Source organism: Cydia amplana, chromosome Z (assembly GCF_948474715.1).
Source record: "Cydia amplana chromosome Z, ilCydAmpl1.1, whole genome shotgun sequence".
Lineage (NCBI taxonomy): Eukaryota > Metazoa > Arthropoda > Insecta > Lepidoptera > Tortricidae > Cydia > Cydia amplana.
This window is the reverse complement of record NC_086096.1, coordinates 38076681-38101247: the sequence shown is the minus strand read 5'-3', so window position 1 is coordinate 38101247 and position 24567 is coordinate 38076681. Positions and strand designations below refer to the sequence as shown.

Sequence of the window (24567 nt, the reverse complement as noted above, 5' to 3'; positions counted from 1 at the left end):
TAAATGCGTTAGAATAATGAAATAAACATTATTTACTTCTGTATTTTACAGCGTAAAATGCTTAATTTAGAATCATGCGTGTGGCATCTTTATAGTATACATATTATTATACCATGTAGTATACTTGCTTTTGGATTAGAATCTAGTCCCACCCTTTCGCTGTTACAAGAAAGCAATGTTATGATTCCCTCCACCGCATAACCGTAAACACTAAACACACGACTCTGAAAGCGCGCGGCGTTCGCTCGTCATGTCTAAACTACTAATACTAGTTATACTTATCACAGTTGAGTGCAGAAACTCTACTAGAAAACTACGTACCTTCTTCAGAGGAGAGGTGGACAGCTTGTACAATGTATATGATCCCTCTTATTTGGCCTTGGTGTGGCCTACGATAAGAAACGGTGTGCATTTGGCGGTTAAAAGTGAATGTTTTGGCGATTTGAAGGTGTTTTTCAACGATTATAGTAGAGGACGCGCTTGGACCTATATTGGTAAGTAACTAGGTACCTACCCAGTATCTATTTTATTTCTTACATAGGTAGCTACATATACAGTATTTTCTAAAAGCTTTGACCACCAAAGACCTCAACTGACTGCTTATAATTATGTAGGTAAATAATAACTAACTACCATTTATTTAGGCAAAGTTTCATATTGCCAGCTAGCCTGCATGTCATTAAGTCTTACAAAATAAATTAAATGAAAAATGGGAGCCGTGTAATTAAAAATGTTAAAAACGTTTCAATTGACCCCAATCTCCCCTACGAAGTTACGTTCTTTTTTACTGCGGCATATTATTGATAATTTTAACAAACATTTGCGTTTGTGTATATACATTTTTAAGGAAAATTTAGTTTTAGTTAAATGATTGTAGTTTTAAAATTTATTGATATTTTGTAAAAGACGTGCATGTATTTTTGGGCCACCTATATTAGTAGTACATACGTATTTTTTCATCACACTTGCTAGGCGATGCAGTCCGTAAATCCTCGATCTAGGGCTGTAAGGTACCTAAATAATATATAACTTCGTATGAACAAGGCACTAAATAAAAAAGGCAGAAATTTTATTTATTTCCCTTTTTTTGCAAAGAAAGTGTGATGTTCAACATTGTGTGTGCCACGGGCGGTACAGGAATTACGAACTCGTGTTAATTAAGCCCTCACCTTCGGCTACGGGCTGCAATTTACACTCTTTTGTAATTTCTTGTTTCCGCCTTTAATATAAGTATGCCACATCTAAATATATCGCTTTATAATGTTGTGCTTAGCTGAGATTTGAACCTGCCTCAACCGTTACCCCATAGCGTGATTCAACTCATTAACAACATTTTCACTGTTTGAATAATATTGCACGCCAACTCTCGCTAGTACAATTAACTCTGCCAGTGCAAAATCAACTCTATTTCGTTGAGATAAGAAAAACGATTTTACCTTGTCTAAGATACAATCGCATGTATGTTTTTATAGGTTTTTTCCTCTAATGTCGTTGACCGGTTGCTAGATTTATTTTTTAAGATTCGTCGAACACACGGCCGAGTGGCGGTTACTATTACGATCGATTCATTTTAATTTATGTACTGATTGTGGCATGATGTTTTATGTCATGATGGCGGCAAACGATACTATTACCTCATTTACTGCTTTTATACATTGAGTTATTATTAGGTAGGTTACAAGACAAACACTGGGGCAAGTCTGAAACTATGAAATTGTCGCAATCACAACCTGTGCCACGCGACCAAATCGTCGTAAGCGCCGCATAGTTCATGGCGCTTACGCGTTTAGTTCGCGAGATTCACGCTCCGCTTCTATGGTTTGTTGTCAAAACAACTAATTATAAATAAATAAATATTATAGGACATTATTTACACAAATTGACTAAGCCCCACGGTAAGCTCAAGAAAGCTTGTGTTGTGGGTATGTACTCAGACAAGGATTATATGTATAATATACAAATACTTAAATACATAGAAAACAACCATGACTCAGGAACAAATATCTGTGCTCCTCACACAAATAAATGCCCTTACTGGGATTCGAACCCAGGACCGCGGCTTCACAGGCAGGGTCACTACCCTCTAGGCCAGACGGTCGTCAAAAATATGGTCGTAATTCATGACGCAAGATAGGTCCTCTGTGCCGGTTAGTAATAATTAGTGCACCTTTGTAATAATTAGTACATTAAAAAAATAGTAGGTACTTTTATGTCAATGGTAATAATAGTTCTGAAAATTGTTTAATAGCGGTGGACGCCTCGGGTCGCTACAGTTCGGGTGCCTACAGTGGTCGTCGCCACTGGCTCGGGTCCAAACAGCAATGCGTGGACTTGGTGAGAAATAAAAGTTTTTATTAATGTTATGATTGCGTAAATTATTTACTTTTGTAACACAATATTCCAAGATATAATAGTAATCACCCAATGTATTTATCTCCTGAGGGCAGCTTTTCGTATTTTCCGTCCGCTAAGATACGTTTCCACAGCACATTCTCATTGTCCGATCCGAACCCCTAGTGTTTCTGTGTTCATTTGATACCGATATGATGCTCTTATGGTGCTAATGGACAGGGACACGTTTTTCAGCATAAGAGCAGAAATGCCAGGGAAGAAAAGGAAGCCCTGGCGAAGTTTCGCGACGAGGTGTACCTCAACGCCGTGCTACGGAAGGAATTTACCCAAGGTAAACACAATTTTATCGGGTCTATCGTGAATTTATTTGGTTATACTTGTTTCCGCGGATAACTGTCCCAGCCGGGCTAGCACATGATTGACAGCATGACAGTATCTCGCGGCGAGATAGGCTACCTAACTTCTAAGTACAAATGTTAATAAAAGAGGGACGGGTAGTCTATCTCGCCCCGAGATACTGTCATGCCAATCATGTGCTAGGGGTGCAGGAAATTTCGACACAGAGATTTGGGTAACTATCCGATGAAAATATATGAAAAAAGAATTTTAATATTGTTTATGAATTGACAACAGGCTCTGACCGACCGTTGACAGAGCTAGACAAACTCCACCGGACCAGCGAGTCCCCCGTCCGTCTGGCATACTCCGTCGTGCGCCTCCACCTCAACGTTACCAAGCTCGCCATGGCTAAGGTACGAGTATGTACAGCGATATAAGTATACATAACTACCTACACCTCCATACCAATTTTAATTTTTAACAAGCAGAAACGTCTGCGAACGATGCTATTAAGCTTAGAATACATTTAAAAATGGAATAAAAATACTGTCTGTGAGACTCCAAAGACAATAATTTTTCCACGTTTAAATTTATTCAGTTTTTCCAGTTTTCGGGCTTGGCTCACGCTAGAACGGTTCGGACCCGGGCCGAGGCGTCCGAATACTTCGTTTTTTATAGAAAACATCACGTGATTAAGACCGATCACCCGTCATAGTAAACGAAGTTCTAGCGTGAGTCACCCTTATCCGTAGTATAAGTTGTTTAAATAGTACCTACATATGTACCTATATTCATCTCTCCGAGTTTGTTCAGATACACAACTTATTTTTTACAGAGTCTAGAAGTTATGCAAGGCCTGTGCCTCCCGCGCTCCTGCTCACCAGAAGACGTGACCGCCATCATCAACTTCTCCATCATGATCACAGATACCCTCAAATCCAACCACACCACCCCCAGAACCGTGAGCGTCATCAACTCAAGACGCATAGAATACACATATGATCCAAGCAACGACTACGCTGCTATCACCCTATCAGCTCTCACTTTAGGCTTAGTCATTTTGTGCATAATAGCCACCTTAGTAGACTTCGAATTGCTGAAATGCCGGAGGAACGTATCGGCGAAAACTTTCAACGTCCAAAAGTACAATAACGATTTGCAAGGCATTCACAAACCAAAAGATGAATTAACTATTAACAATGTAGAGAACTCTAATATCAATCTAATGACGCTGAAGAAATATAAGAACGCAATGCCTCAAACGCTCGACGTAGTATCTCTAGAGAATACTAACAGTTGCAAGCGTTGCGGCAAGTATAAGAAGCAATGCGTAAACCCAATGAAGAGTGAAGCTTACCAACCTTGCCCTCGCGTCAGATACGATAACTCCATAGCTAGCTTGAAAGTTAAGAGGAGTGTATCCCAGTATCTGCTGCTCTGTTTCTCTCTAAACTACGGGTGGAAGAGGATTTTTAATACAAACATGGCGAATAAGGATCTGTCGATTATGCACGCGTTCAGGATCGCGACTACGTTTTGGGTGGTGTTTATACATGTGGCGACCATGGTCAGTTCTTTGTCAGGTTAGTATGGTTTTATGTCTTCTATAAAGGTTATAATAATACTTATAATATATCAAACATTCAACGTTATCAAATGGGTTAGCTACAAATGTAGTGCATAATTGTTTTCCATCGTGTTTTCTCGCAAACGTTAGTATTTGTCATGCTACTTCAGTCAACCTCAGTGCTTTTTGTACCGAGACTGACTGAAATGGCAAGACACGTTCGTACGTTTCCCTGAAAATACGATGGAAAATAATTATGCACTGCATCTGTAAGTGTGTGTGTTGCAGACTACGGTCCAGAGATGAACAGCCGACATAACGTGTTCATGATCCTCGCCACGGGATCCTTGGCCTTCGACACGCTCTTCTTCGTTAGGTAAATATTGCAATGTGAAAACTACCCACATACAAAAATAATTCAACAAAAAACAATACATTTTTAGGTTGGTTACCTACATGCGTTAGTCGGACTTAATGTACCTACCCAAATGTACCGAACCTTTGGATCGCGAATCCGACTCGCACTTGGCCGGCCTATGCAAAATAGGGTCATAAGGCTAGTTATACATTACAACTATGAATACAACCCAAAATTCCAGACAATACATCAGTGTTTAGACATGAAAGTTTTTGAATCTTGGTGTCTGAGGGACTTGACGAGAACTCGTAACCAGAATAAAAAATATATAGGACAATATTGCCTTATATAGGTAGGTACATATTTGGGATAAACACATAAATGTCCTTACCAGGACTCAAACCCGGGACCTCCCGCTTCGTAAGCAGACGGGTCACTAATACCGACTAGGCCAGGAGGGTTAAACAATAACAATATATTGTATTACTTCCAGTGGCCTCTTCAGCTCGTACCACTTCTTCTACCTGAAGAGCCAGTACAGCGTCGAGGAGCTGGTGAGCTTCGGCGGCCTCTGCGGTCAGGTCCTACAGCTGTTCTGTTTTATCACCAACAGGGCCGTCAGGTGCGTACCTATTATTTGGTGTATTCCCATTTAAAGCTTAGAAATAAATTAAAACAAGAAAATACATTGATTCGGACACTCCCATCTCGCAAACTCTGGATCACTGAGCTACCGATACTTCACGCGAGGACAGCGAATATTTCCACCATATATGCGCCTTAGTGGGCTTAGGGAGTCCTTTTAGTTGAGTTTTACTGTACAGTCGCCATCATATATACATATTCGGAGCGGCCAAGGCGCTCAAAAATATCTGAACACGCTTAGAGTTGTGTATAAAATCTTTGAGGTGGAGTTAACATTTAAAACGTATTGCAGACTCCTCCCATCGTACGTGTACGCGATCTTTCTCGCGTCCGTGCTGTCCAGGGTCACGCAGGGCATGTCGGTGCTGGAGCTGCCTGGCGACGCTGACTGCGATATCACCTGGTGGCGGAACATACTGTACATCACCAACTTGTACCCCCGACGTGAGCGGGTAAGTTCATCATCGCACCAGCGACCCCAGGGTCCTAGCGTCAGTTCTGTCCAGGGCCACGCAGGGCACGTCGGTGCTGGAGCTGCCTGGCGACGCTGACTACGACCTCACGTGGTGGCGGAACATACTGTACATCACCAACTTGTACCCCCGACGTGAGCGGGTAAGTTCATCATCGCACCAGCGACCCCAGGGTCCTAGCGTCAGTTCTGTCCAGGGCCACGCAGGGCACGTCGGTGCTGGAGCTGCCTGGCGACGCTGACTGCGACCTCACGTGGTGGCGGAACATACTGTACATCACCAACTTGTACCCCCGACGTGAGCGGGTAAGTTCATCATCGCACCAGCGACCCCAGGGTCCTAGCGTCAGTTCTGTCCAGGGCCACGCAGGGCACGTCGGTGCTGGAGCTGCCTGGCGACGCTGACTGCGACCTCACGTGGTGGCGGAACATACTGTACATCACCAACTTGTACCCCCGACGTGAGCGGGTAAGTTCATCATCGCACCAGCGACCCCGGGGTCCTAGCGTCAGTTCTGTCCAGGGCCACGCAGGGCACGTCGGTGCTGGAGCTGCCTGGCGACGCTGACTGCGACCTCACGTGGTGGCGGAACATACTGTACATCACCAACTTGTACCCCCGACATGAGTGAGCGGGTAAGTTTATCACCACGAACCAGCGACCTCAGGGTCCTAGCGTCAGTGCTGTCCAGGGCCACGCAGGGCACGTCGACGAGCTGCTTGATACGGTGAAACAATTTATACTTACATATTTAACTCGACTGTACATTTGAGTAGTCGCGGCACGATACACGTACCTATTACACAATACAATATTTAACTCTAAATTAATTTTGTATCAAGCAGAAACGTCTGCAAACATGCTATTAAGCTTAGAAATAAATTGAAAGTTGTAACTACAGGGTTACAGGTTTAAACATTAAATGTATAAATATCTAGTATTTTAATGCGGATCTCTAAAAATATATTTACACGTCGTAAGTTCTTTGAAATCGACCTAATATAAACACAAAATCATAGGTTTGGTTTCATGTTGCCCTATTTCGGCGCGCCACTCTTAGGATTCTTATCATAAGTACGTTAGTTAAAACAAAGAGTTCTGTTGCAAATGCGTTTAAAAAGGGCATAGGTTAATTACAATAAGGTGACACATACGTCGTATCGTTAAAAACTTTTACTAATCCAACTTATAAATGACGTATGTTAATGCAAGTTGTATGTACATAACGTCTTTCTGTTACGTGCATTACGAGGGGCGTTCAAAATATTCTCGGTATTGATATCTTACAACCTCTTCTAAAATTTCTTTCGTTACTGGCCGCTAAGGTTTATTCATTGACATTAAAAAAAAGTATAATTCGAACCGAGATGTTCTTTTGTTTTTCTGCAATTGCTGAACAAACATGAACATCATGTGGGAATTGACAATGTTAACTAAATTAGAACATCGATGCGTGATAAAATTCTTGACAAAACAGGGTAAAAATCAAAAAACCATAAAAGAGGAAATGGATTGTGTTTACCGTGAGTCTGCTCCTTCTTTATCTACCATTCAAAAGTGGTCAAGCGAGTTTAAACGTGGAAGGGAGAGTGTTGAAGACGACCCTAGACCTGGCCGGCCTGTAGTAGCTACTTCACAAGAAAATATTGATAAAGTGGAAAAACTTATATTGGAAGATGGTCGAGTGAAGGTAAAATCTATAGCACAAGTAACCAATCTCTCTATTGGTACCGTACATGATATTATCCATGACCATCTTAATATGTCAAAAGTAAGTGCAAGATGGGTTCCGCGAATGCTGACTCGGCTTCAAAAAGACATGCGTGTAGCTTGTTGTTCCGATTTTATTGACCTGTGCGGTGAAAATCCTGATGAGGTGCTGCAAAGAATAGTTACTGGAGATGAAACCTGGGTTCATCATTATGACCCAGAGAGTAAACAAGAGTCCATGCAGTGGCACATTAAGGGTTCAGCTCATCCCAAGAAGATCAAGGTCATCCCTTCAGCTGGCAAGGTCATGGCCACGATATTTTGGGATTGTGAAGGAGTATTACTGATCGATTATAAAGAAAAAGGTGTAAATATCACAGGACAGTACTACGCTAACATTCTACGTCAATTAAAGGATGCAATCAAAGAAAAGAGGCGAGGAAAGTTAACCAAAGGTGTTATGCTTCTGCATGACAACGCCCCCGTCCATACTGCTCATATTGCCAAGGCAGCTATTGTTGAATGTGGGTTTGAAACTGTTACTCACCCACCGTATAGTCCGGACTTAGCCCCCAGCGACTTCTTTTTGTTCCCCAATCTTAAAAAGGATCTGCGTGGAAATAAATTTTCCGATGATGAAGCATTGAAGGCGGCAGTGGAGGAGCATTTTTACACCAAAGATAAAAAATATTTTTATGCAGGATTAAAAAAAAAAATTGATCGATCTTTTAAGTGTATGAACATAGGGGGGGAGTATATTGAAAAATAAAAATATCAAACTTTTCGTACTTGTTTGTTTTCATTCTCATACCGAGAATATTTTGAATACCCCTCGTATTTCGTGTAAATATTATTGTTTTAAAAAAATTGACCTCCAGGAGGGCAGTCGGGATTGGAAGCTCAAAAGGACTGGCTGAATACTCGTCGTGACATTTAGCCAGAAATCAATTAATTTTGTGTGTTCAGTAATTAAATATTTGTAAAATATAATCTTTAATAGAAAAAAACCGACTTCTCTAACTACTAGCCTAACCCACTTAACGGTGCTTATACTTTATTTGGTAATATGTATACATTTTATGGTAATCATAGTGGTTGATTTAGTTTAGGTATCATAGTGGTTTTCCGGGTCAAGGTCCGGGTCTGGGTCCGAGTCCGAGTACGGGCCCGAGTCCGGAGTCCGGGGCCCAATCCAAGTCAAAATCGAAATTGAAAATCACAAAACGTGTACTATGCGTCGTTGAGGAGTTCTGTTCTGATCATCATCAGCAGTTCCACTTCATCAAATGCCACAGTTTTTAATGTAAATGCTTGATTTTCTGATGAAAATATATAAAATTCTATACGGATGCCTTTAAGATTTGAGAAGTTCCCTCGATTCCTCATGGATACCATGTTCAGGACTTGAGATTGACATAAATGTGCCTAAAAACCTAACTTGCTTAACAAACATAACGAAAAGGACAAATCGCCAAATGCGAGCTATGCGTCGTTGAAGAGTTCCGTTATGATCATCATCAGCAGTTCCACTTCATCAAATGCGACAGTTTTTAATGAAAATGCTCGATTTTCTGATGAAAATACAAAAATCTCTATACGCATGCCTTTAAGATTGGAGGAGTTCCCTCGATTCCTCGTGGATCCCATCATCAGAACTCGAGCTTGACAAAATTGTGGCTTAAAAACTTAACTTGCTTAACAAACATAGCGAAGAGGACAAATCGCCAAACGTGAACTTGAAGAGTTCTGTTCTGATCATCATCAGCAGTTCCACTTCATCAAATGTCACTTTTTTTTATGTATATGCTTGATTTGTTGATGAAAATACAAAAATCTCTATACGCATGCCTTTAAGATTTGAGGAGTTCCCTCGATTCCTCATGGATCCCATCATCAGCACTCGAGCTTGACAAAAATGTAGCTTAAAAACTTAACTTGCTTAACAAACATAACGAAGAGGACAAATCGTCAGACGTGTGCTATGCATCGTTGAAGAGTTCCGTTCTGATCATCATCAGCAGTTCCACTTCATCAAATGTCACTTTTTTGAATGTATATGCTTGATTTGTTGATAAAAATACAAAAATCACTATATGTGTGCCTTTAAGATTTGAGGAGTTCCCTCGATTCCTCATGGATCCCATCATCAGAACTGGGTTTTGACAAAAACGGGACCAATCTGTATGCATATACATACAATCAAAATCCAGTCCAGTAATGACGGAGATATGGAGTAACAAACATAAAAAAAAAAAAAAAAAAAAAAAACATACAACCGAATTGATAACCTCCTCCTTTTAGATTTGGAAGTCGGTTAAAAATCTGCATATGTAGATTAGGTAAAGTTTTGAAAGTGTAGTTCTAGTAAATGTGGTTTATAATGACAATAAACTCTGTGTAGAGATTTTAAGTGTTAAAACTCTATTTCCTTTATAAAAGTTTTTTTTTATTATTATTTTGAAATAGAGTAATAGATCTTTTCTGCAATGTTCCTGAGCTGAGCGAGCGAGCGAGAAGAAGATTATAGGAAGCCTTTCTGGCTACATTCGTATCTCTTTATTTAGATAGTATTTATTAAATTTGGTATGAAAGCGGATAAAACACCCATAAAATCACTTTTATTTTGATCTGCTAGCATGAATTGAGTGTTGGCATTGCAATGTAGTCGTTTTGAAGGGAAGAGCTTAATTTAACACCATATACCATACAATACAATCCATAATTTGGCTCTTTCCGACAGAATTACGGAATTGTAGTGTCACGCATTTAATTTCTTTTTTGATCCTATTATTTGTGACGAGATAGTGAACTACAATAAAAAACTATTTAAACCACACCATGTATTTTGTGCCTCACACACACAGAAAACATGTACACACACTCGAAACACACCACATTACACTAACACATACACAGCTGACACACCACACGTTTAGTCTATTTGCATACACACATTTAGGTACACTCGGAATAAGGTCGGTGGCTGAGAGTAGCTCCTGCCGGCTGGACGCCGAAACTGGCTTTGGCCTGAAGTATCTGACGTGTCAGTGCTTCAGAAGTCAGAAGCCTCTACATCACACACTAGGTACACAACTAAGGCCTGAGTTGTTTATATTTTCTGTAACATATCGCTCTGTGGGTTCTGGGATGTAATCACTCGATTATACGGACCTTCGGCATCTGCGTCGATTAGTGGAAGTAGAGTGACAATGCAGGCCAATTTAAGGGATCCGCAGTACAGTGAATGTTATAGAGTATAAATGATATTCAGAGCACCTTGTACAGATCAACACACTCACTAGCTTTGTCACAAGTACGCGAGCTGCATGCCGTGTTAGGGAAGCGTAAATACCGCAGCGCGTAGATTGCTTAGCGTAATTTAAAATTGCATTGTGCGTAAATATATTTTTAAGAACGTCAGGAAAGTGAAGAATGTAGAAGAATGAATAGGAGTGATGGTTTGAATGCTTTCTTGGTTTAGCTAGGATTGCTTCCTGACGGTTTTGAAGGACGCGTAGACGGGCATGTTCCATTCTCAACGTCACGCGAGGCAGGGGTGTAGGATGGAAGGGAGCCTCTGGACATTCAAAAACAAAGTAATAACTTAGGTTCCCCTTTCTAGACCTATGTCTGATTCACAAGGTCCCTTTGAAGTTGGGCTTTTATTTCAGATCGTTGTCGCTTTGCTGTGTGACGAGCTTATACTAAGTTAGAAGTAAGTTATATACTAGTTATTAAATTACAACATAGTAAATCTACATGTAAAGTCAGGTAATTAAGTCAACTAATTAATTTTATTCCTTAGCCATGCCGTTTTCGGTGAGTTGCATGTTCATTTATGTAGTTAGATTTTATTCTCTTATTTATTTTGAGCTTACGGGTAATTTACATTTACTACGTTTTGTTTATTTACGCAGAGATGTGAAAAATACTTTACAAAAAGTATTTAAATACAAAATACAAATACTTCCTTGATATACTATTTCAAATGCAAAATACAAAATAGTTTTTGAATTTGTATTTAAAATACAAAATACGAAATAGGTATTTTCAAAATACTTTTTAAAAATACAAATACTTTGCGATAAAAGGTACTCTGAATAGTGAATACCTAGTCTGAATTAAAAAGTATTACTCAGAATATCCGAATTGAAAAGACTCTTTATTCTTTGAAAACAGTGTGTCAATCAGTCCTCTTTCTAAAGTGCAAATTTCTAGTTGTTTGCTCATATTAACCGGAAGGATGATGGTTTATAACGGACAAATTTTAAAAGCATTAATTTAGATTTGTAATGTTTTACAGCTAGTATTATGCCTCTCGTTAGTGTGATAAAAACGTCGTCGTGATAAAAGTATTTTGTATTTTGAAAATAGAAAATAGGTCCCAAAAACTATTTCAAATAAAATACAAAATAGTTTTTTTCAAAAGGTATTTAAATACAAAATACAAAATAGGTATTTTGCATTTTGTATTTGCATTTTAAATACAAGTATTTCAAATAAGTCACATCTCTGTATTTACGTACAAATTTATTGAAATTATACGGATGATCTTTCAATTACGGAGGTTAATACTGACGGTTTATTTTGCGTCAGTATAAGCAATTTTAATGCGAATATTTATTATTATTATTATTGCGTATTTTCGATTACATTTTTATAAACGGATGTCTATTGCGACAGTTTTATTTTATTTAACGGTTGTTTCATTTTTTTTTGTTGTTCTTCATTCGTTTTATTTATAGAAAATTAAAATCAATTTATTTAAATTTTAATTATACGTCAATTTCATAAAGATATTTTATCACAACGTAGAGGGTCCTACATTTTGAACTAGACGATCACTAATATTTATGGATGGCCAATATTAAATTAAATTATTTCCTTGAAGGATTAGGGTTAATGTAAATTACAAAGTGGAAAAAATTCACTGTCTTGGGTGGGACTTTGATCCACGATCACTGGATCACTATTACTGCTCTGCTATTAGTGCTCTGCCATGTGAGCTACCAAAGACCTTACCCAATACAGCGAACATTTCCACCATATCATATATGAACCATAAGACAGTGAATTTTGCCACTTTTAATTTATTTCCAAGCACAATAGCTCTAGTCAGACTTCTTAAGTGTAAGGCCTGAGTGGACGCTCGAGTTGGACGTGCAGCGAGGCGGGGCGTGCGGCGTGCATGTTAAACAAATGCAAGCGTATAGGAGCTTTCGGTCTTAGTGCACGCTGATCTAATTACTCCTGACCCCGACGCCACGCTGCACGCCCCGCCGAACGCTCCGCTTCGAGCGTCCACTCAGGCCTTACCTTAACCTTATGTTATTGTAATTCGTTGATCAACTGTTGTATTGTTTGCAGTGCCTCCAGGTATCCTGGTACCTGACGATGGAGACACAACTCCACGCCGCCGGCGCGCTGCTCTGCGCCTTGGCGGTGCGCCGGCGCGTCGCGCTCGCTGTGACTTCTGTGGTCGTGCTGGTCGCCACTGCGGCCGACGTGGCGTCCGCTTTCGGCGACTATAGCAAACCGTTAGTATCTAATTGTGCTGAGGTACTAATATTGCTACATTATCACAACATAGTATAAAACAAAGTCGAAAAAGCGCTGGTGGCCTAGCGGTAAGAGCGTGCGACTTGCAATCCGGAGGTCGCGGGTTCGAACCCCGGCTCGTACCAATGAGTTTTTCGGAACTTATGTACGAAATATCATTTGATATTTACCAGTCGCTTTTCGGTGAAGGAAAACATCGTGAGGAAACCGGACTAATCCCAATACGGGCCTAGTTTACCCTCTGGGTTGGAAGGTCAGATGGCAGTCGCTTTCGTAAAAACTAGTGCCCACGCCAATTACTGGGATTAGTTGCCAAGCGGACCTCAGGCTCCCATGAGCCGTGGCCAAAATGCCGGGACAACGCGAGGAAGAAGATGAGTATAAAACAAAGTCGCTTCCCGCTGTCTGTCTGTCCATATGTATGCTTAGAATTTTGAAACTACGCAAGGGATTTTGATGTGTTTTTAGGGTTCCGTAGCCAAATGGCAAAAAACGGAACCCTTATAGATTCGTCATGTCTGTCTGTCTGTCCGTCTGTCTGTCCGTCCGTATGTCACAGCCACTTTTCTCCGAAACTATAAGAACTATACTGTTGAAACTTGGTAAGTAGATGTATTCTGTGAACCGCATTAAGATTTTCACACAAAAATAGAAAAAAAACAATTAATTTTTGGGGTTCCCCATACTTCGAACTGAAACTCAAAATTTTTTTTTTCGTCAATCCCATACGTGTGGGGTATCTATGGATAGGTCTTCAAAAATGATATTGAGGTTCCTAATATCATTTTTTTCTAAACTGAATAGTTTGCGCGAGAGACACTTCCAAAGTGGTAAAATGTGTGTCCCCCCCCTCCCTAACTTCTAAAATAAGAGAATGATAAAACTAAAAAAAATATATGATGTACATTACCACCATTACCATGTAAACTTCCACCGAAAATTGGTTTGAACGAGATCTAGCAAGTAGTTTTTTTTTAATACGTCATAAATCGCCTAAATACGGAACCCTTCATGGGCGAGTCCGACTCGCACTTGGCCGCTTTTTTTAAATAGATAGAGTGATTCAAGAGGAAGGTTTATGTATAATTTGTTAACCCGTGCGAAGCCGGGGCGGGTCGCTATTTTTATCGCGGGTTATTATTATGGCGTTATTTTAAGGATGACTCACGCTAGACCGGGCCGGAGCTGCCGGCGCTTTATTTTCAATGGAAAGCTCCACGTGATCACCGATCAGTCGTCACAGAAAATGGCATGTCGGACGCCTCGGGCCGGACCCGGCCCCGTCTGACGTGAGTCTTCCTTAATAAACGCTTGGCAAGTCTAACAAGCCCTTTATAATTTGAGTTTGTCCAAGTCATAAATTTATAATTTTCTATTTATGTTCAGTATGGCGGACATGTTCGCGGCGTATCACCTGATGGTGGAGCGGCCGTGGGCGCGCGTGGCGCCGTACTGCACCGGCGTGTTCGCCGGGTGGCTGGTGCGGAGGATGGACGGACAACTCAAGGTGTCGAGGGTAAGTTAATACTTGTATTTAACCTTACTTATCCACATATAGGTACCTACCTTCTAGTAGCGCCACGTACACCATCCTACTAACCCGAGGTTAACCGGTTAAACCGTTAACCCAGTGTCAAATAGGCTGACACCTATGACATCTAGCCCCGCCCTCTACTACTATTGACAGCTACACGGGTAGGATCTATCTCCGTATCTAAAAATGTTAAATAATCATAAAAGGTGATATAATATTAAAATAAACTACCATTGAAGATCTTAGACAGTGTTTTATTAAAGAACAATACACTGGTAACCATGGATACTCCAGGTTAAACTCGGGTTAGTGAATGGCGCAAGTGGCCTTTAAGGTCGATATGGTAAGTGGCTGCCGGGTTAGATGTGGCCCTTTATGTAGCTCTGTCGGTGACACGACACATATGCGAATGCGAAAAGACGCTAGCACTAATCGCTATCGCTTCGACAACGAAACGCTTTGTGTCTCTCTAACACTCTTCCATATTACACTCGCGATCAAAAAAATCGACTCAAACTAATTTTTAATTTCATCGATTAATATCTCCGGAACCAATCATGAGATCAAAAAAGCAACTGAACCATTTTAGAGCTAACAGTGTAAGCTTTCAATACGAGCATGTTTTTCAGGCGAAAAATTTCAGTTGTATATTGTAGTGCGACAGTAACAGTTGCGTTTCGTTCGCTACGGAGCGTTAGCGATTGGCATTACGCCCCATTGTCTACGCCCCACATCGCGCCATTAACTTGGTACCCTTGTGTTTCAGATGACGTCCACCTTCCTCTGGCTAGCGTCGCTGTCAGCGCTGAGCGTAGCGTCAGCAGTGCCGTGGGCCGGGCCCGCCTGGGTCACCTGCTTCCTACATCTGCTCTGGCCCGTGGTGCTGCTATGGCCCGCCCTGGTGTGCGCTACCAACTACGCTGGTAAGTGGACTACCTAAAAACAACTTTTGATTAATGTTTTTTTTTATATTACTAGTAGTTCGCCCCGAACTGAGAACTCGCGGTTCGTCAAAAAGATCAATTGAATGCAGTGCTACTTAGTCCGAGATGGGCATTTCGTAATTGAATCCTGATTCCACAGTTACTTGAAATTACTTTTTAATCTGATTACCGATTCCCAGATTAGGTACTTTGTAATGTAACATAGTAACAATACCGAATTACTAAGTACAATTCCATTTGAGGAATCAGGAATCAATTTCTCGAATATTACAATTACTAGTAATTGGAATCAATGTCGATTCCTCATTACAGGAATGCATTACATGATTCCTTTCAGATTACATTTCGTACTACTACTATCAAAAGTACATTTCGATAGTAGATATAGATGTTGTTGACTTACTAGGATGCATCTATATCTTATTTGAAATAGGTGCGCAGATTTCGAAAATGATGACCATGACCTATAAAACGACACCCATGACGACTTTTATGACATACTGCATGGCCGTCATCTTGGCTTCCAAAATAGTCATCATTTTCGAAATCTGCGCCCCCTATAATCTATAAAACGACATCCATGACGACTTTTATAAAATACTGCATGGCCGCCATCTTGGAATCCAAAATGGTCATCATTTTCGAAATCTGCGCCCCCTAAAACCTATAAAACGACATCCATGACGACTTTTATGACATACTCCATGGCCGTGATTTTGGATTCCAAAATGGCCATCATTTTCGAAATCGGGACCCCCTAAAACCTATAAAACGACATCCATGACGACTTTTATGTCATAGTGCAATTCCGCCATTTTGGAATCCAAAATGGTCATCATTTTCGAAATCTGCGCCCCCTATAATCTATAAAATGACATTCATGACGATTTTTATGAAATACTGCATGGCCGCCATCTTGGAATCCAAAATGGTAATCATTATCGAAATCTGCGCCCCCTAAAACCTATAAAACGACATCCATGACGACTTTTATGACATACTGCATGGCCGCCATTTTGGATTCCAAAATGGTCATCATTTTCGAAATCTGCGCCCCCTAAAACCTATAAAACGACATCCATGACGACTTTTATGACATAGTGCATGGCCGCCATCTTGGATTCCAAAATAGTCATCATTTTCGAAATCTGAGCCCCTTATAACCTATAAAACGACATCCATGACGACTTTTATGACATACTGCATGGCCGCCATCTTGGAATCTAAAATGGTCATCATTTTCGAAATCTGCGCCCCCTAAAACCTATAAAACGACATCCATGACGACTTTTATGACATAGTGCATGGCCGCCATTTTGGAATCCAAAATGGTCATCATTTTCGAAATCTGCGCCCCCCAAAACCTATAAAACGACATCCATGACGACTTTTATGACATAGTGCATGGCCGCCATTTTGGAATCCAAAATGGTCATCATTTTCGAAATCTGCGCCCCCCAAAACCTATAAAACGACATCCATGACGACTTTAATGACATACTGCATGGCCGCCATTTTGGAATCCAAAATGGTCATCATTTTCGGAATCTGCGCCCCCTAATACCTATAAAACGACATCCATGACGACTTTTATGACATACTGGATGGCCGCCATCTTGGAATCCAAAATGGTCATCATTTTCGAAATCTGCGCCTCCTAAAACCTATAAAACGATATCCATGACGACTTTTATGACATACTGCATGGAGTGCATGGCCGCCATTTTGGAATCCAAAATGATCATCATTTTCGAAATCTGCGCCCCCTAAAACCTATAACATGATATCCATTACGATTTAATGACAGTGCATGGCCGCCATCTTGGATTCCAAAATTGTCATAATTTTCAGAAAAAAATCTTAAAAAAAACAATATTATAAATGTGTAAACCGAGCACTTTCATTTGATACCAAACTCGACCATACTTTCTTGCAATTAAAATTACCAGAATAGAAAGACCCCTCACAAATGGCTTTTTAGCATTTTAAGCTCTTCTAGCTCAATAACCTCTTGTTCAAGCCAGCTCAAAATTTAATGACTAAAATATAATGCCCTCGACTATACGTTCACCCAATTTCATTTAAATTAGAACAAATTTACTTAAGTTATTGAGTATCAAACTATCCTCTGAAAGTTCAGCTTAAAAACATTGAAATGCCGGGACGTGCCCCTAGCCAGCCGTGTGTTCAAAGTCGAATGTAAGAACTTCGCTTCGCTTCGCTCGCTCGTTCGATAAATGGGCTTACTCATGGCCACAGACTAGCCGAGGCGACGTGGCCTACGATGGAGCGAGCCTGCCCAGAAGGTGCCTGTTCACCCTTGATTTGAAGTTTGCCGGGTTATATGGTGTCAACTGATCAGATTTATTTTGAGGATCAAATGTCGTTTATCTATTTAACTAGATGTTGTTATAAAACTGTCAATCATCCATATCCTCCTAAGGCCCAAGGTCCTACCTATAGTACTTATTCAGTTTGATGTAATTTAAACCATGTTCAATTGGAACAGAGTCGCTTTTTAGGGTTCCGTAGCCAAATGGCAAAAAACGGAACCCTTATTCTTTGTTTCGTTCAATTTTCAAACAACGCAAAATTAACTCTATTTCCTACAAATAAGGTTCAAATTTCAGTGGCAAATTTTGAATGTATCATTTGTATGGCTGGGCCTTAGGAGGATATTATTGCTTGCTTATTATGTGGTAGTTGTAGTAAGTTAGTATCATATCACTTTATTGTACAAAAACAGGTTCACATGAAATTCACATAAATTTAAGTACAAAGGCGAACTTATCTCTGTAAGGGATCTGTTCCAGCTAGTCTTAGAGTTATTGAGTTGGTGAAGAGTCAGATACAACTGTTTTGTATTTATTGTTAAAATAAATAGACTTCCAACGTTATCTGTTTCTTTCCATTACAGTAGGGTCCTTATACTTCAAGTGCAATAAGGATCTTTTTATATGAAATTCCACCAGAAATTCTGATAGAATAGTCCTTATTGAATAAATGAATGAATGAAATCTTTATTTCAGGCAACTAGTGGCCCATACATAAATACCTTGAAACTAGCATACATATTATAAAAATATAAATATACACGAAAAATCACATTATCGTCAGATGACAAGCAAAAGTCACTAATTACTATAAAATATTTAAACAAAAATCAACCTTCTTTTCGTATTAATATGGTTCACTATGGCTATGAACTTGGTGGTTTTGGTTGTCACCTGACGTTATGATTGCGATGCAATGCAATACGCAACCCCGCAGTGTCAGGGAGCCGGCCGCGGAACCGCCGAAACTTGACACCTTTCGGCCAAAACTCCTAAGGTCGCTAGATGTTCAGTCGGAGCGCTCACCATAAACGAATTCAAATTCGCCTTATTGCACATAAAGCGTAAGGACCCTTCTCTATGGAAAGCCGCATTGGTCTCCGCAGTGTTGAGTCGTTCACTCGTGAGGCACCTCATTTGTACCACTCATTTTGTTAATTTGTCGCAGTACTTCGTACCGCAAAAATGTCTTACTTCACTCCTCTATTCATTCACACACGTCAAATTTCAAAAAACTCTTATCTGTTCAAATTCACTCGCGAGTCTCGCGACCCTCTAAACTCATACACTCCTTACAACTCGCAAGAGAGTCACTGGATCGCGCGAGGCACTAGGTGCTCGCGTGCGTAAAGGAAGTGATGAATACATAAATATGTATATACATTAAAAAAAATTGTCGCTGTTGGAATTAATGGAATAGTCGACGCTGAAAATATGCTAGTACCTCACTTCATTTGAAGTAAGACATTGTAACACCTCATTTTACAAAATGAGGTACTCATACAAACTCATTTTAAATTGATGTCCTACCCATCACTACTCCGCAGGGCTGAGCCGTCAGCTCCTGGACTCCGGGCCGGTGGCGGCGCTCAGCAGGCTGTGCTACAGCGTGCTGCTCCTGCACGGGCCCATCACGAGAACCGTGCTCCTCAGTTTGGATGGGTCGCTGAGCGCGCAGACCATGTGCATTGTAAGTTTTATTTCATACCCCGGCCGGCGAGAGCAAAAATGCGTCTGCTCCTAGTGCTTAATTAAATATCGACTATTCTATCGACATATGGATGTCGATAGAATAGTCGACTTTTAATTAAGCACAATTTTTTTTTTTTTAACTGAGCCATTAGTATTTGTTATTTATTTCAACTTGATACCTCCACGCGTTTCTAAGAATAACCCTAAAACAATTTTAAACTGAATAAATACAAACACTTGGTTTTAATTTTGTTTACAACAATAATTAATACTTCTGCATATCATAACGGTGGTCCAGTACATCGTGTTGTTTTTATCGACATCGACCAAAGTGTGTGTCCTCGCACTATTAAGCTGTCAACGCATTTTTGCTCTCGCCGGCCGGGGTATGTAATTATTATAGCCAGTGGCGTAGGCGTAGGCGTGGGCCGTCGCCCACGGCCTCGCGACTCGAGAGGGGCCTTCCGCGGGCACAGTAAAAGAAAAGGGGATCGCAGACGCGATTACGCCCACAGCTAGATTAGTTCAAGCTACGCCACTGTTTATAGCTTCTGCCTATGACTTCGTCGTCAAAAAGAAGTACCTACTTAGGGCGACATGTATTGCAACCCTATGAGGTACAGAACGTTACGGCCCAAAGCATCTGTAATTTTCTGGATGCAACGGGCATTAGTAATGAACTTTAAAGGGCCGTCACCATAGATCAATACGTGGTCGACGTGACACTCAAAGGCCCGATACCACCTCAAATAAATAATGACTTCGTCTGCGTGAAATGATGATGCTGATGATGATGTCTTTCCCTATGCTTCCAACTAGTACCTTCATACTAAGTTTCATCTGAATCGGCTCAGCGGTTTAAGCGTGAACTCGTGGAGAGGTAACAGACGTCACTCAAGAGAATAAAATGGTGGTCGGCGTTTTCGGTCATCATTATATAGCATACTTTAATTTTATTTTGATAAATGAAACCAAGATGAAACTCTCCTATACTTGGTGAAGCAAATCTTGTCAGTAGAAAAAGGCGGCAAAATTAAAAATCGCGGGTTAGTATCACTACGTTTGAATTATTCGAAAATCGCGTGTCGTTTATATCTTATCTGTGGAACTGTTTTGTTTACATTTCATCGTTGTTCTATGTACATTGCTGCCTTTTTTTCGTTTCCTAGCGATACCATACTTTAGTTTGCTTGACATTGCTATGCTACTGACATATCCGGCTTGACAGACTATATATCCATTTGTCCACAGTGGTCCTACTTCGCGGGCACGACGCTGCTGACGCTGGTCGCATCTCTACTCCTCTCTCTTCTGGTGGAGATGCCGTGCTGCAGCCTCCTAAGGCGGCTTTCTGATTGTGCTACCAGTTAAATATGCTGTAAAGCTACGTCCACACTGCGCCAAGAGTAACGGCCTCCTAGCCCACGCTAACCGACTCACGCTAGACCGGTCCGGAGCTTCCGGCGCTTCGTTTTCTATGGAAAGTTTAATGACCACGTGATCATAGATTAGTATACGTTATTGATCACCGATCAGCCGTCATAGAAAATGTCATCCGACGCCTCGGTAAGTCATCCTTAATGCTCAAACATTTGCATCATAACTGAAATAAAGCTTTAATTATATTAATTAAGTAGGTAATAGTGAAGTAAGTTTAATAAGAAACAATTTATTTATTTTTTACTTTTAATTAGAAAATACAATAAAAAATCTTAGAACTAGAATAATATTTACAACCTATTTACAATTACGAGTTTTATTTAAAAACCTATTCTTAGTTTTGTAAGTTTCAGCTCGTATCCAAAACGTACAAAATGTTTTTTTTTGTTGTATCATTATATTCTTACTAGAATCATAAATGCATAAGTTTATTTTTTGTCAACTTTGTACGGTCGTGTTCACAAACATCTTTACAAGCCAACGTTCCAAAAATATATTGACACGCTTCTAAGACACTGACAACTGACAATGAGGTTGGGTACGTTGGGTACAGAATTATTTTCCATCGTATTTTCACGGTAACTTACGAACGTGCCTTGCTATTTTAGTCAGTCTCGGCAGGCGTGTCTCACTCCGCGATTTCGTCGCTTTGCTACAGGTAGCTAAAAGTACACCCGTTCGGCCCCAATTTTGGGGAAAGCTATAAGCCGCGCGTGGCGCTGTCGCCACCTAGCGGCCATATCTGTGCTGATCGTAACAGACGCGTTTTGTTAGAGAGTGAGTCTTCTGTACTTAGTACTATTATTTATTCTGTGGTCTCGGTACCAAAAGTAGTGAGGTTGACTGAAGTAGCATGACAAATACTAACGTTTCCGAGAAAATACGATAGAAACAATTATGCATTACATCAGTAAATTTGAATTTTATAATTTAATCACAAATTTTGTTTTGAAAATATAAATACTTAAGTATACTTAGGTACTGAAATATGAATTTCGAGTCAAGGATACGAGCTAGAAATTTACCAGTCGTTTTATTTACATAGTTCTTTTGGACGCAAGAAAATGTACATAATGTACAATTATATAGATTTACATTTTAACACGTAAAATATATATTGTCATGATTAGATGCAGGATGGTTCTTTCATAATCTTCTATTAAATAATAACCGATTTTACTCATGAAATTAAAAAAAGACAACTGTTTTTTTACATTATTAAATTATACCTACAACGGGACTTAATCGCGTATCTAAGTTTTAAGATTTACCTCCGACGTTTCGAGGACGGCGTTGTCCCCGTGGTCTCGGAGAAGATTGGCTTAAGTTGACAGCAGCAACTGTTTTTTTGTCGGAATTTGAACCTTAAAAGCAATATTTTTGAGATCTTTCTACTGGTAATAAAACGGGACTGCTACCGGTACTTTGATATACATTGAATATGAGACTTGATAAATACACCCAAGTTCAATAAAAACGAGTTCCTTTGTAAGAGGTACCTATGTAGATACATTCATTCAAAGTGACCCGTGCCATGGACCATGGATATTGAGTGTAAAGGTAGGACGCGTACCACAATAAATTTCGTACATTGACCCGTATGTTGCTATCTCTATCGCACGCGCATAATTATAATGCTGTCCCGTTCGCCCAGTGGCATTGACGCTGCCATCATAGGCGGACAGCAATGTAATTACGCGTGTGCGATATAGATGGGAACAAGCGGGTCAGTGTACGTAATTCCTCGTGCCGAGCATCCTTGCTTTAGTTGCGTTTCCCATGATTCTAATTCTACTCGTCTCGAATAGTTTTATGTTAGGGACACTTGCCCCATGTAAGTACAGTCGCCATCAGATATATCGGAGCGGCCAAGGTGCTCACAAATATTTGAACACGCTTCTATTGTCAAGGCGCTATTAGAGTGTGTTCAGATATTTTTGACCACTCGGCCGCTCCGATGTATCTGATGGCGACTTTCGTTAGTTGCCTCAGTTAATTTGTTGGTTTGACCTAAAAACTGAGTATAAAATTATCTTATCAACACTAATTTGTATGAAAATGAAACCTTTATTCCTGAAATAAATGAATGAATTTAATTACGATTATCAGTCCCTTAATAAATGAAAATTTGTACGTTATATTTTGTATTTTTAAACTCTTACCTCGAAAGTATAAAATTGCACTTGTTTTGAACAATAATTTCCATTTGAACACTTATCCAATAATTTAAATAATTTTAACAAATAACTAGACTAAATCAGGGAATGTATAGAAGCACTTATTTTTTATCGCCATTACGATCAAAGTTTTGACTTTAATATTATTTGGCATTTTACTATTAATTTTTAAAACACATACTTAAATTAATCGTGCAGATGCGTCAAAACTTTTTTGTTATATTCATAAAATACCAAACTAAAGTAAAGACGATAGCACGGAGAATTTCGAACCGCCTGTTCCTATCTCAATAACATGCGTATATTGCTGCTGCAATGCTACTGTGCGAGCAGGACAGCAATATAATTCCGCACGTGCTATAAATATAGGAAATAGCGGGTTAATCTGCGACATTCTTCATACACGTTCCTTACTTTACTACGCGGATAAAATACTAGCAGATCTCTCTTTTTTGAGTTGTAGCATTTTTACCTTTATAGCAATTGGCATAAGGCTTGAAATACAGCGCGAAACATACGTCTTAAGACTTACAGGCTAAAATATACAATTTCAGTATAACAACAACAAATCGATAGGCCTCATTGGTGCCAACTTGAGAATATTTTTTGAACTTCAAAGTATCTAAGAGCATTTCGAGACTACACAGACGCAACAACGTGAACGTAACACACAACTTGTCGTGAGAGATAGAGACGCAGCTATCTATTGGAACAAGATAGCAATAGATAGCTTTCATTCAAACTATTAGCGTCCCTGATGTCTCTATTGGTTGTGATTGATAGGTCTGTAGAAATTTTAAGCGGAAGTTACATACGATACGCCTCATTTAAGCTTTTGATATAAGACACAAATGTAAACCTAACCTTAAATATAGTTAGTCGTTGGTTTCAGAGGCCTAAGACTTTTAAACAGTGTGCCATTAAGGCTTAAGACTCACACACTTTGTGGTCGAGGCCTAATACTTTCAAACACGGTGTAGCCGAGGCTTAAGACTCAGACACGGTACTTATTACAGAGACTTGAGGCCTTCAGACACGGTGTCACTGAGGTGTAAGACTTTTAAACACTGTAGCTTAAGCCTAACACGTTTTTAAACACGATGTTACTGAGAACGGTGCAACTGAGTCTAAGATAATTGACGAGGCCTAAGACTTTTAGACTCGATGCGGCCGAGGCCTAACCCTTTCTTCATATACCTATGGTGTTATCGAGGTCTAAGGTCAAACACGGTGTGGTTTGCGCTGTGGAGATAGGATCTTGAGCATGGTCACTATGGGGGCCTCGAATGCCACGGATATCATAAACGCCATGAAATATGATATCACAGTCAGCCCCAGGAATAGCACGAACTGAAATGGTGAAAATTAAATATTAGGTTTTGACGGATACAGTGGATGAAAGGTTCGTACAGGTCCGTACATTAAATAATCCGGTAACTAGGTA

The 24567-nt window shown here is 40.1% G+C and overlaps 2 protein-coding genes across 2 annotated transcripts in view; one reads left to right on the top strand and one right to left on the bottom strand.

The window, feature by feature from the left end:
• Window positions 1-250: 250 nt before the first annotated feature.
• On the top strand, window positions 251-20902 carry LOC134660707 (uncharacterized). The gene is made up of 13 exons (XM_063516489.1): window positions 251-494; window positions 2249-2334; window positions 2587-2683; window positions 2986-3104; window positions 3527-4274; window positions 4547-4634; window positions 5110-5238; window positions 5554-5713; window positions 12812-12981; window positions 14390-14519; window positions 15304-15460; window positions 19362-19504; window positions 20758-20902. The coding sequence occupies exons 1-13, from the start codon at window positions 251-253 to the stop codon at window positions 20875-20877; spliced, it is 2391 nt and encodes a 796-aa protein (XP_063372559.1). The 3' UTR covers window positions 20878-20902.
• A 3372-nt stretch (window positions 20903-24274) lies between these two features.
• Window positions 24275-24567, bottom strand: part of LOC134661524 (O-acyltransferase like protein-like) — a 56226-nt gene continuing 55933 nt past the window's right edge. Inside the window, exon 15 of the mRNA XM_063517642.1 lies at window positions 24275-24473. Within this exon, the coding sequence (XP_063373712.1) occupies window positions 24345-24473 (129 nt within the window). The 3' untranslated portion in view covers window positions 24275-24344. The remainder of the gene's footprint in view (window positions 24474-24567) is intronic.

What these genes read in the sequence shown, in the direction of transcription:
- LOC134660707 (XM_063516489.1), top strand. Translation starts at nt 251, where the DNA reads ATGTCTAAACTACTAATACTAGTTATACTTATCACAGTTGAGTGCAGA. An exon ending in AACAGCAATGCGTGGACTTG is followed by an intron (nt 2,335 to 2,586) that starts GTGAGAAATAAA and finishes CACGTTTTTCAG; the next exon opens with CATAAGAGCAGAAATGCCAG. An exon ending in ATCACCAACAGGGCCGTCAG is followed by an intron (nt 5,239 to 5,553) that starts GTGCGTACCTAT and finishes AACGTATTGCAG; the next exon opens with ACTCCTCCCATCGTACGTGT.